Source organism: Acanthaster planci, unplaced genomic scaffold (assembly GCF_054643075.1).
Source record: "Acanthaster planci isolate LZ-2023a unplaced genomic scaffold, COTS_SCS Contig96, whole genome shotgun sequence".
NCBI classification, from domain to species: Eukaryota; Metazoa; Echinodermata; class Asteroidea; order Valvatida; family Acanthasteridae; genus Acanthaster; species Acanthaster planci.
In genome coordinates, this window is record NW_028257718.1 from 46,639 (window position 1) to 57,619 (window position 10,981).

Below are 10,981 nucleotides of genomic sequence, written 5' to 3' on the forward strand. Positions count from 1 at the left end.
AAAATCATTCAGACAGACTTCCAGAGTGATCATCCGAATCCATCCTGTGAGACCAAAAAAAATTGCTTTTAACAGACGACGAGGCTACCTCGTCGCGGTCGTGTTTTGGGCAGTTGGCGTCCACTTGCCCAGGTCCGGGCAATCCCACAAGGCACCTCACAAGGTCACAGGTTTCTATTGGTTAGTAGTGAGTGATAACTCTCTGTTGACCAGGCCTACCGGGCATTATGGTCAAGGCTAATGGTTTTGCCCAGGACTGCGGACGTTGTCTTGTTAAAGCAATCAAGCAATGGGCAGATTATTTCCTACATGCATCTTCCACGATGGTTCAATCTAATGCACTAATCCTTTAACACGCGCTCGGGAAAAAATGAAATGCAAGTTCGATGATTGTTGAAAGAAAGGTATTTCACAAGCACATGGACAAAGTTATCATGATCACAAAAAACGTTGAGTTCAAAAAGTGTGAAAATTTCCAGTTTTTGAAGGGACGGGTGTTACATGTATTTCTGGCCCTTGTCTTGACTCCTACTCTGGGCTACACCAGTCCAACAATGGGGCTGGAAGAAAGTTTAAACAAAACGACATTTTAAAAAGACAATCTCAAATGGTAGTTTCCCGAAAACATTGAAAAAAAAATACTGTAGACTAAAAAAGAATGCGGCGCGGTTTCGTCTGCGTTAGTGCACAGTAAGCATCAACCGAACTTCAAATCTTAATCATTATCTTGACAGAGTCTTGGTTTGTAAGTTACTTTACGTCCACAAAATTTCATTTTATTCGATAAGGTACAAAGCAATTACATATGTTTCGAGTTGTCTTTCAGATATTGTTTTCAACACTACTGTTTTCAAACGTGTAAACACCACAGAGTGCACCTAATTCAATTATTTCAATCTGTCGACTGACCAAGCAGTCATAATTGTCTCAGGAAATCCCTCATTGTTCCAAGTCGCACACTTCAAGGTGGGAGTAGATTTTGGCGAATTCTCATGCAAAGAAACATTCACAGCACACTAACAAGCGGGCAACTGTCCTACCACCTCGTCTTTGTTTTTATAAACTCATAAAACCAACCACCACAAAATGTTGCCAAGGGTCTTAAACTCCGATTTATTCTTTTCGAATAGTTGAAGGAGACACTGTCAAATAAAGTTCGACCCCTGGGGAATCTGCATTTGGACTGAAGTTGCACCTATGACTTATTTTGACTACTTCAGCAGGTACAATACAGCCGTTGAGTCTGAATTTCATGAAATCTGAACATCGCACCTACAAGTATTTCCATGCTCCATGATTTTGCCTTGCTCACACCAGAAACCAGTGGGGCATTTTAGCATTTTATTCATCAACTGTTGCCATTTACAAGACAAACATAAACTAATCTACCCATCACATACCCTATAAAATATCTGAATATGGTTCGTAGATTCCAACAGCAGCAAAGCTTGGCTATTTGCATGTCTTATACAATTCTTTAATCATGCATTTACATGTACTTGGTTTGTTATATTTGATATAACGTAAGGATTCAGGCAAAACTGTACTAACTTAAGTTAAAAGAGCTGCCTTCATCTTATCTTTCTGCGCTTTTGTAACTGTGAATGCATGCTGCAAAAATGAATCTTCAGTAAAATTTACATTTTAGTAAAGCTTAAATAATACTGTACCGGCCTCAAGAAAAATCCTTTTTTCTCGAAATCGGCAAGGAACAATCGTTGGCAATTTATATGGTTGGCCTCAATCCATCATGATGGTGGAGGCAATCACCGTTAAACACAGATTCAACATCCACAATCTACTCACTGTCACTATTTTACCGTTATCTAGACATAGGGTATCTTAGTAGGCCTCGAGTTGTGAAGCATAAAGTACGTCTTGGCAACGGACAAGGTTTAGACAAATTAGCTTTGCCACTTTGTGAGTCCTAGTGACAACTTGTTGCATAATGACATGATAGCTAACCTATGACCTGATGACCTTTATATCCGTCATGTCTTGCAGGTCGGTGCGTGAGGGATACACAACTTTCAGGCTGCCCTCCACTCCACTGACCCGGACCTGTTCCACAACCAGTGACCTCTGACCTCCAACCTCCCTCCCTCCGGCAGAATCAGTTGCAGCTGCTGCCTCGTCTGCTGGTCCCGGGTTCACATCCTCATCAGGGTCATCAGATGCTGCGGTGCCTGTCCCTGGGCTATCCAGGAGGATCTCTGCACTACGCTGGAGCAGGGCATCCATGACCTTCTTGCACACGGCCAAATCGGTGGAGCTTGTCACCTCAATGAGGATGTGATCGCTGGAGCGGGAAATCTGTAAGAAATCCAACCAACCTGCGGTGACTGAGAAAGTACCTGAGCTTGCAACAGGTTTTCAGCTTGTTTATGCTCAGCCTTAGTCTGAATGACTCGGCTGTGGCATGAATTTACACACATCTCTATGGGGAATGGCTGCAGCCACAGCCATAGACTAATGAGCATTTCCAAGCCACGCCCAAGGTATTTCCAAGCCACACCCAAGGTATTTCCAAGCCACACCCAAGGTATTTCCAAGCCACACCCAAGGTATTTCCAAGCCTTGCCCAAGGTATTTCCAAGCCACACCCAAGTAATTTGGACACGCCCAAGTAATTTGGACACACCCTAGTGCTTCTGTGCTGTGAAAAAGGTGACTTGAGGGAGAAGTTGACCTTCACCTTAGTTATGTCAGCATTTGTGATTGGTGGAAAGGAGATCACCTGACCCTCTCTATCACAAAGACAAGGATACTTCTGGTGTCCATCCAGCAACTCCAGATATCTGCATAAGGGAAGCACCAAGCAGATGGAAAGGGAACTTAAAAGATGACGTTTTATTCATGTTTTTATTCCATTTGATGCTAGTAGTCCCCACTTGAATGTCAGTACAATTGCAGTCATGCAAAATTGCAAAACCAACATATCCTTCACCATGAACATTGTTGGAGCACAACTGTGGCAAATCTGAAAATATATTCACTTTTAAAAAGACTTTCGGGGATGCAGAATACCTCTAGGGTTATGTTAAGTTTTGCTAGTCACTGCTGTAATTCTGCCAAAAACTGAAGTCTCAATCTTTAAAACTGAGAAGTGATTGGCATCAGCTAACCCATTACTGCTACAAATTAAAGCACTTAAGTTTGCTGTTTGATTTCCCTTGCAAGCAGGTAGCTTCATTTACAAAATAGACCAGTTTTCTTCAAACAAGGAACGAAGTTTCTCACTTGTGAATGCCAGAGACTGTGTTTCGTTTGCTCTCTTTGCGCAAGTCGTCTGCTTCCTTACGGAGCTGGGTCATTAATGCATCTGCAGATGTACACTTATTCCGACCGAGGGGAGTGATCTACTGGAAAGATGGAAAGACAAACACTGAAACAAAATAACTGACCAAGAATCGAGACATAAAATGTACCGTAAAACCTCAATAAAACAAGCTGGTGTTCAAAAATGATGTGGCAAAGTGTTGAAATTTTTCATGCCAAGACAGTTGCCAAAAATTCCAGGGAAACATCAGACCTGAATTTCTGCTGGCTCTTTGACTTCGTAGGTGAGCGGGAACTTGACAAGACTGAGGTCATGGGTGGCAATAGTGGCTTTGGTTCGTTTGGCACACAGTGGTCCATCATGTAACTTGTTCTGCAGAAACAGACAAAGGTGAATATCTAAACACTCCATTAGGAAAATATATAAATGCACTGTGAACATTTCAGAGGTGAGACATTTCAACTTTGTTTTTACCACTGAACTGCATGTATAAACAGTATTTTGAATCAAGAAGTTCCAAAAAGGAGAGTCCACTAAATCTGAATCTTAATTCTGAAATCTTTTATTCCTGTAAATCAAAACTATAAGTTTACATATAGTTACAACAAATACCACGGAAGATCTGCAATTATCTTCAGAGGGGGATGCATATGTTTTAAATTAAGCATTATTGGAGTCATTTTAAAATTTATTAGTCGTGTGATATCAAGCCCAAGGTGTATTAAATTCAACTGGGCTTTTCAACCTGAGCTGTGATGAATCGTTTGAATCGGGTCCCCTTCTGGAAGTTGACATCCCTGAGTATGCAGCACACAATGAAGGGCCTGACACTGGCCACGCCCTCCTTGACAATAACCTCCACGCCCCCATCTGACGAGTCCTTAAAGTTCAGAACCCGCAGCATTAATTTGTCCAAGTCCTCACTGAGGTCACTGCCGGTAGACGCCGCCTTCTTTCGTCCTTTCTTCTTCTTGGCTTTTGCCGGCTTCTCCTCTGGTGCCGACTTCTTGGTCCCATGGGTGCGGATGTAATCCAAGGTGGCTTTGGTGCCCCGCGACTGCTGGACAAGTTTTCCAAGGCGACGATCGCGGAATGGGTTTTCTGTCAACAGCACGTCCTTCAGTTTGGTGCAATCAGCGAGTGATGCCGGGGCCTCTGCGATCTTGTTCGAGCTGAGATCAAGCTTCTTCAAGGCTTGAAGATGGCTAATGGTATCCGGGATAACAGTGATGGCATTTTTCACTCCAGTAAGCTCACTGAGATGCAGCAACTGACCAGTGCATAAGGGCTCCAACGATTCTATCTTGTTACTTGAAATATTCAGCACTGACAAGCGGTGAAGTTTACCGATCGACTCTGGCAAACCTTCCAAGTCATTCCGGCTGGCATCAAGTGTGTGCAACTCAGACAGTTCCCCCAACTCGTCTGGTAAAGTCTTCAGTACATTGCTGGAGACATCAAGCAGACGGAGCACCTTCAGGTTTCCTACCGCTGAGGGCAGTGTTGACAATTTGTTGCCACGCAAAACCAGATTCACCAAATTCACGAGTTTGCCGATGTCTTCTGACAGCTCTGGAAGCGACGCGTCGGCAATTTCTAAATAGTTCAAGAGCTCCAGTGAGTACAGTGTACGATCTAATCCTGACCGGACGATTCGCTGTGCGATCTGAGGACCATTAAGAAGCAATTCTCGCCTGTTCTCCTTTTGAGCTTGCACGATCTCGGTCCAACTGGGCGACGCCATTTTGTACAGACGGGTGGAGCGGTACCTGCACCCTAACAAATAACAGTACATTATAATTTTCAACTTACAAGTGGGCATCCGGCTAAACTGTAAGTTGCACGTGTTGAAATCGCATGTGCATGCTTGTGGATTTTAAAACGTGAGAATTCTAAAAAATTTAACCAAATACAACATTTGAAATTTTTAGGGAACAGAAACACTTTTCAGCATGGGAAGAAAGAAAGATCGGAGTGAACTTGGCAAACGTGGACCGGGTAGAAAATCGAAGAAACAAGGAGCGCCAGAAATGCCGAAATTTCTTCAAAGCCAAGGTGAGAAAGTTATATGGACCAATATACATTGTTGGGAGAAAACCGCTTTAATTTTTACATCGTTCTAATCGTATCTTTAAATGTATCAAAGTAATCAGCATCTTGTAGAACGAGTTTGTCGCCTTCTCAGTAATGTATTGCATGCTTTGTGTTTGTTATTTTCAATCATATTAAAATTTTTTACTTATAACAGATGAAACTGAGAAACGATTGGGGCGTCGATCTCGACAAAGGTAGAGTTGAATTAGTTGATCATAAGAAGAATCTATTAACCAGACACCACATTTCTGGCTCTACAAATATGTTGCCTGGTGTCCACTGGTATGTGACATTCCAAATTTCCATAACTACAACATGTACATGTAAATGAATCATTCCGTTTCCATGTACACAAAACATCTGCAGGATTATCAAGAGGGTCGGCAAGGCTCAACTCCAGCAACAGCACCAGCAGGTGAACAAGCAGAAGCAAGTGCAGAACAGAAAGCCGCAGCAGCAACAACTGAAACTGCAGCAATCAAAAGGGGAGAAAAAAGCCTCGAGCACCCCCAAGAAACCTGTGACGGAGATGGACAGTGACGGGGGAGGAAGCGACGGGGGATGGAGCGATGATGGGGAGTGGCTCGATGATGAGGCAGAGGAAGTAGAAGATGACGAAGAGAGCGATCAAGAAGAGGAGGGATCAGACGAAGGTATAGACAAGCCACCCACGAGGCGGTCCAGTTCCACAGAACTGTTAACCACAGAAGTTTGTTAAAGCATACAGAATACATCATGCTCAGCAAAAGTGGTTGCCAGTCATAATATCATGCAAGAGCTGAGTCTGAAATGGGCTCCCAGAGCTGCGGATATGTCTTTTGTCACCTACCTATTTCCAGTGGAGCAAAGACAAAGATTTGGATACCCCCAAAGTACATCGTTTGAGGGTAGTTCTCTGCTCATTTTCAGAAACCATTGCCACATTTGTTTGCACTTAAATTGTCACAGAATGTGAAACTTCTTACAGATATCTTGGTTGTAACTTTCTCAACATTTCAAGGCCCTCTCAGAACCTTGTGCATGTGGAAGAATCTGGCACAGCTAAGATTGAACATGACTTTTTAAAATCACTTTTATGTCCTAAAGATATAGAGTATGATTTCGGTGACGACGATGAGGAAGACGACGAAGAAGATGTGAATGAAGAAGACATTGAAGAAGCAGAGAGCGGCGAAGATGAATTCGCAGACAGCGATGACATGGAAGAGATGGCCAGCAAAGGCTTCACCGATGACAACAAAGAGTGGTTGACACCTGCCCCCGTCAAGAAAGCCCCGGCCGAAAAGAAGAAAACAGTACCTCTGAATCTTCTTGAGGATGACGACGATGAGGCTGTGGAGGAGAACGAGGAAGATGAGGAGGACTCAGATGACGACATGGTACGTTGATGTTTTGTCTTGGGCGAGAAGTCAGAAAGTCTCACAGAATGCTTGGAAGGCTTTGATTGAATCATCTCCGGCTCACTGTGAAGAGTGGACCATTGGGAGTCGCAAGTACTTGGAACAACACTAGATCTTTGTTCCTCATTTTGAAAGAGCATGTTAAAATGGAAGTCATGGCTCTTGGGCCTCAGTCAGAGAGGACAATTTTTCTTAGTTTGTACTTTAGACTTTTATAGGGACCTTTTAGATAGGGTCTGATTTCTCCTCAATCTTCCTATTTGCTGGAACTCAATGGAGCATTCTCTGTATTTCAGTTTTCGAGGGGAATCAAGCCCCATGTGAATACATACTGGTCGTATCTTCCTCAATCCTATAATTCCCCTGAAATCTTTCTCGTTTGTTTTGAAGTGCTTGATAAGAGACAAGCTATGTCCAAATTGTATTTATGTCACTATCTTTCTTCCAGCCTGCTGATGACTTTGGACCCATGGGATCTGACTCGGATGAAGACTCAGAAGATGACGATGATGCAGATGACAGCGATGAAGCAGAGGATGATCAAGATGATGAGGACCTTCTGCCCATTGAGAAGGCCTCCAAGAAACTGGACAAAAAGATCAAGAGACAGAAGTGAGCCTCGAAATGTGGCACTCACGAAAAAAAGCTTTCCTAAAACTGTGCTGAAGCTGATTTACAATTTCACTGAAATAAAATAAAAGTAGTTTTATTCTTGTAATTTTGTTTTTTTCTTCACCTCTGACAGGAAATTGGCTGAGGCTGAACTAAGAGCCAACACAGCTCTGTATGACATGTTCCACCTGCCTACGCCAGAGGAATTGGAAGTAGAAAATATCCTTTATAAAACTGAAAAATAGACGATTTTTTTTACTTGAACAATTATGCATGCGGATGTCAGAATACGAAATTGTACTTTCCGTGACCCTTTTTTACTGTCAGTTGTTCGAAATAAAAATTCCTGTTTTTACCTGTACTGAGACTTACTTTTTGCTATGGCCAGTATTCCTCAGAAAATTGCTCCACAATTTTCTATACTTATCCCCTCCCCCCCAATCCGACTTGTGCACTAGTAGTCACTTTATATGACGCTGCCTTGTTTTGAAATTCCTTAATGGTTTGCCACGGAATCGACCTCTTGATATGAGTCAGGTGCACCAGAGGATCAAGGAGGTGATGGAAGTGTTGGGAGACTTCAGGACAAGAAGGGAACCAGACCGGTCAGTGGAAAGATTATCAGAGAATTGGAATGATTGTGTTATTGCCTGGCAGTGGGTTTCAACTTCAAAGTGTTACCTTTTCTGGCATTGGGTTAACTCTAACCGTCTCATATTGACTAAATTCCAACTCTATGTTTTGATTTGGGACTCGAGAGAGCCCCTGCACTGTTACTTGACAGGTCAGGTCCTACTAAAAGCCAAGAATAGCTAAAAGGAAACGTCCAAAATTTTTAATCTTCTTACACAGTCAAATTCAGGTATATATACCATGTTGACATGTGTGCACTGTGATCAAAGCTGATATGTATGTAGCAGATTTGTTGACCGATGGAGACGTTTTACCAACAAGCCGATTTGAGTATTAGAGCCTTTGCTGTATTCCTGAATACTAGATTCTGTCGGGAGCAAAAGCCAACTCCATCGGCAAACCTCTGTTAAGATATCTGTTTGTTCACAGATCCCGTGCCGAATATATCTCCATTCTGCGCCAGGACCTGATGACGTACTATAGCTACAATGAATACCTCCTGGACAAGATAATGGACATTTTCCCCATGACTGAGGTAATGAGAAAAGTCTAAATCATGGACGTCTTGTCACCATTTTCTGATATTGGTACCCTCCCCAAAAGTTGCCCTTTAGATGGGGGCATTGTCAGTGGAACCGTTTTCTCACCTAACAATGGAAATCAAGTCACCTTTGATTGTTTACTTTTTCATCCCAGCTGATTGAGTTTCTGGAAGCGAATGAGGTCCAACGTCCAGTCACAATACGAACCAACACGCTGAAGACGAGACGTAGGGATCTTGCTCAGGTGCCAACAAATTTCCTTCCCTCCCCTTCAAAACACTTCACTCATACTTTCCTTTTGCTTCATTTTCACTTTTATAGAACGTATGTTCCTTAAGACTCACGAATATTTCAGGAGTTACTCAAGAAATTAATATTTTGATGATACCTGTTATTTTCCACAGTCAGTACCTGCTTTCCCATTGAACTTTTTGCTGTTAACCTGTTTCAGGCACTCATCAACAGGGGCGTGAACCTTGATCCCTTGGCCAAATGGTCAAAGGTCGGTCTGGTGATTTTCGATTCCTCTGTTCCAATCGGTAAGTTTGCCCATGCGCGAAAGTTTATTGTTATCTTGGGTTCAGAGACAGTGAGCGTTGCACTTGAAAAGTCAGTTATGAACTGGTTATTTCCTAGAGCAGCTCACAAATGTCCGAATTGTATCGTGAACATTTGTAATTCTGTTGCCTAAGAATTCGCATCTCTTTTAACAATAGGTGCGACCCCTGAGTATCTGGCCGGTCACTATGTGCTGCAGGGAGCATCCAGCTTCCTACCTGTCATGGCACTCGCTCCTCAGGAGAAGGAGAAAATCCTGGATATGTGCTCTGCACCCGGTGGCAAAACAACTTACATTGGTAAAAGAGTACATTTGTGGTCTGTTTTTACACATTTTCTGATCTAGCTGGGGAATCTCATTCCTTGTGTCCATGAGCAAGACGCTTTGCTGCGATTGCTTCCAACCAAATTGGAACAATACGTATCAAGTGGTTGTGTTTAGTGCACTATGCTATAAAAAGTCTTCAGCTCATCAGTAAAGATAGTCAGGTTTTGAAGATGCATGAAGATGACAGAATCTCTTGTCTTTTGTCCTCAAGCTGCGTTAATGAAGAACACAGGTCTGCTGTTTGCCAATGATGCTAACAAAGACAGAGTCAGAGCAGTAGTAGGCAACATCCATCGCTGTGGCATCACCAACACGGTGGTGTCCAACGAAGATGGCCGGTCGTTCCCCAAGGTGGGTTGATGGCTTTTGAGGGCTATAAATGACTTTTAACCTTTCAAAGTAGACCTTTTGGATACCTGGTTTCCAAGGTGTTTAACCCAAAAGTTTGATCTCTCTGTTGTTCCAGATCACCGGAGGCTTTGATCGTGCCTTGGTGGATGCTCCTTGCAGCGGAACGGGCGTCATCTCTAAGGATGAATCCGTCAAATCCAGCAAGGATCACCTGGACATCCAGAAGTGTGCTCATCTCCAGAAGCAGCTGATTCTAGCAGCCATCGACTCCGTGGATGCCAAGTCATCCAGCGGGGGCTATATTGTCTACTCAACATGCTCCATCATGGTGGGTCAGATTTTATTTTTTAATAAACCCGAGGGAGTCCTTGTTCCTCTTTTAGAGGCATTGTATTTTCACAGGGTTTCCTACGTTCTTATGTTCCTGGGCAAGGCAGTTTCCAATGATCATCTATCTAAGGGTTAAAGACATTGGTTGGTATTGAAATGTTCAATGCCTTTGTCTTGAAAACTTTACCAAATAATCTACCGGTTTATTTCACTTAGAGATACAAATACATGATATGTGACCGTATGTATCTGTTTATTTAAAGGTTGAGGAGAATGAGTGCGTGATAGACTACGCTTTGAAGAAACGCTGCATCAAGGTGGTTCCAACAGGTTTGGACTTTGGCAAAGAAGGCTTTACAAAGTAGGTGCAGCAAAAAGTGTGCACGCATTGTTTCACTTTGGTAACAATCAGTTAAGAACAAAAAAAATAACGAGTTTTGCCTTCCACCTCCGAGACACTGTATCGTTGCATGTTGTCCTATTTCCACTTCTTTGCAAAATGAACCGTTTTGTTTCTGGGAAAGTTATTTCTCATTTCATGAAATCTCACACAGGACCCACATCTTGGACCATATAAATGACACTTTTACTCACTGTACTAATGGTATCTTCAGCTCGTTGATTGTCCTTTTGCCCTCTGCGGTCTACTGCCCAAAAGTGCAAGAAGATTTCAACGCAGGGCAAGACAGAAAAAAGGCTAGGTCACATTTTTGCTCGATATACAGGCCTTTAGAGTTGAAAAGGTCTGTGCTCAATCTCCTGTGTTTTTGGAAAACTTTCCTTCTTCAGGATAAAGGAGAGGCATTTCCATCCATCGCTGAAGCTGACCCGCCGATTCTACCCACACACCCAC

The 10,981-nt window shown here is 42.9% G+C and overlaps 3 protein-coding genes across 7 annotated transcripts in view; 2 read left to right on the forward strand and 1 right to left on the reverse strand.

The window, feature by feature from the left end:
* The window catches only part of LOC110979172 (exosome complex component 10-like), a 36,647-nt gene extending 33,180 nt beyond the window's left edge, over positions 1–3,467 (forward strand). For 2 of the 5 annotated variants that reach the window (XR_015424039.1, XM_022234747.2), the window contains one exon: positions 2,005–3,467. The gene's annotated coding sequence lies outside the window, so the exon portion shown is untranslated. The remainder of the gene's footprint in view (positions 1–2,004) is intronic. The other 3 variants (XR_015424040.1, XR_015424041.1, XR_015424042.1) reach the window with 3 other exon arrangements.
* LOC147795262 (leucine-rich repeat-containing protein 47-like) lies at positions 1,202–5,089 on the reverse strand. Its single transcript, XM_087132127.1, has 5 exons — positions 4,026–5,089; positions 3,533–3,652; positions 3,241–3,359; positions 2,696–2,798; positions 1,202–2,313 (listed from the first exon to the last, which is right to left on the reverse strand). Exons 1-5 carry the CDS (start codon positions 5,073–5,075, stop codon positions 1,966–1,968), a joined length of 1,740 nt encoding a protein of 579 aa, XP_086988253.1. The 5' UTR covers positions 5,076–5,089; the 3' UTR covers positions 1,202–1,965.
* Positions 3,533–10,975, forward strand: nop2 (NOP2 nucleolar protein; the record flags this gene model as incomplete). Its single annotated transcript, XM_087132126.1, has 16 exons — positions 3,533–3,670; positions 5,212–5,335; positions 5,529–5,568; positions 5,741–6,027; positions 6,461–6,753; positions 7,223–7,386; positions 7,520–7,605; positions 7,898–7,991; positions 8,449–8,554; positions 8,716–8,805; positions 9,013–9,100; positions 9,278–9,418; positions 9,659–9,798; positions 9,914–10,126; positions 10,392–10,489; positions 10,918–10,975. Coding segments are annotated over exons 2-16 (2,001 nt in total), but the record flags the coding sequence as incomplete, so codon positions are not given.
* Between the last annotated feature and the right edge of the window lie 6 nt (positions 10,976–10,981).

What these genes read in the sequence shown, in the direction of transcription:
- LOC147795262 (XM_087132127.1), bottom strand. Translation starts at nt 5,075, where the DNA reads ATGTACTGTTATTTGTTAGGGTGCAGGTACCGCTCCACCCGTCTGTAC. An exon ending in AACGATTCATCACAGCTCAG is followed by an intron (nt 3,653 to 4,025) that starts GTTGAAAAGCCC and finishes CTGTTTCTGCAG; the next exon opens with AACAAGTTACATGATGGACC. An exon ending in CAAATGCTGACATAACTAAG is followed by an intron (nt 2,314 to 2,695) that starts GTGAAGGTCAAC and finishes GATTTCTTACAG; the next exon opens with ATTTCCCGCTCCAGCGATCA.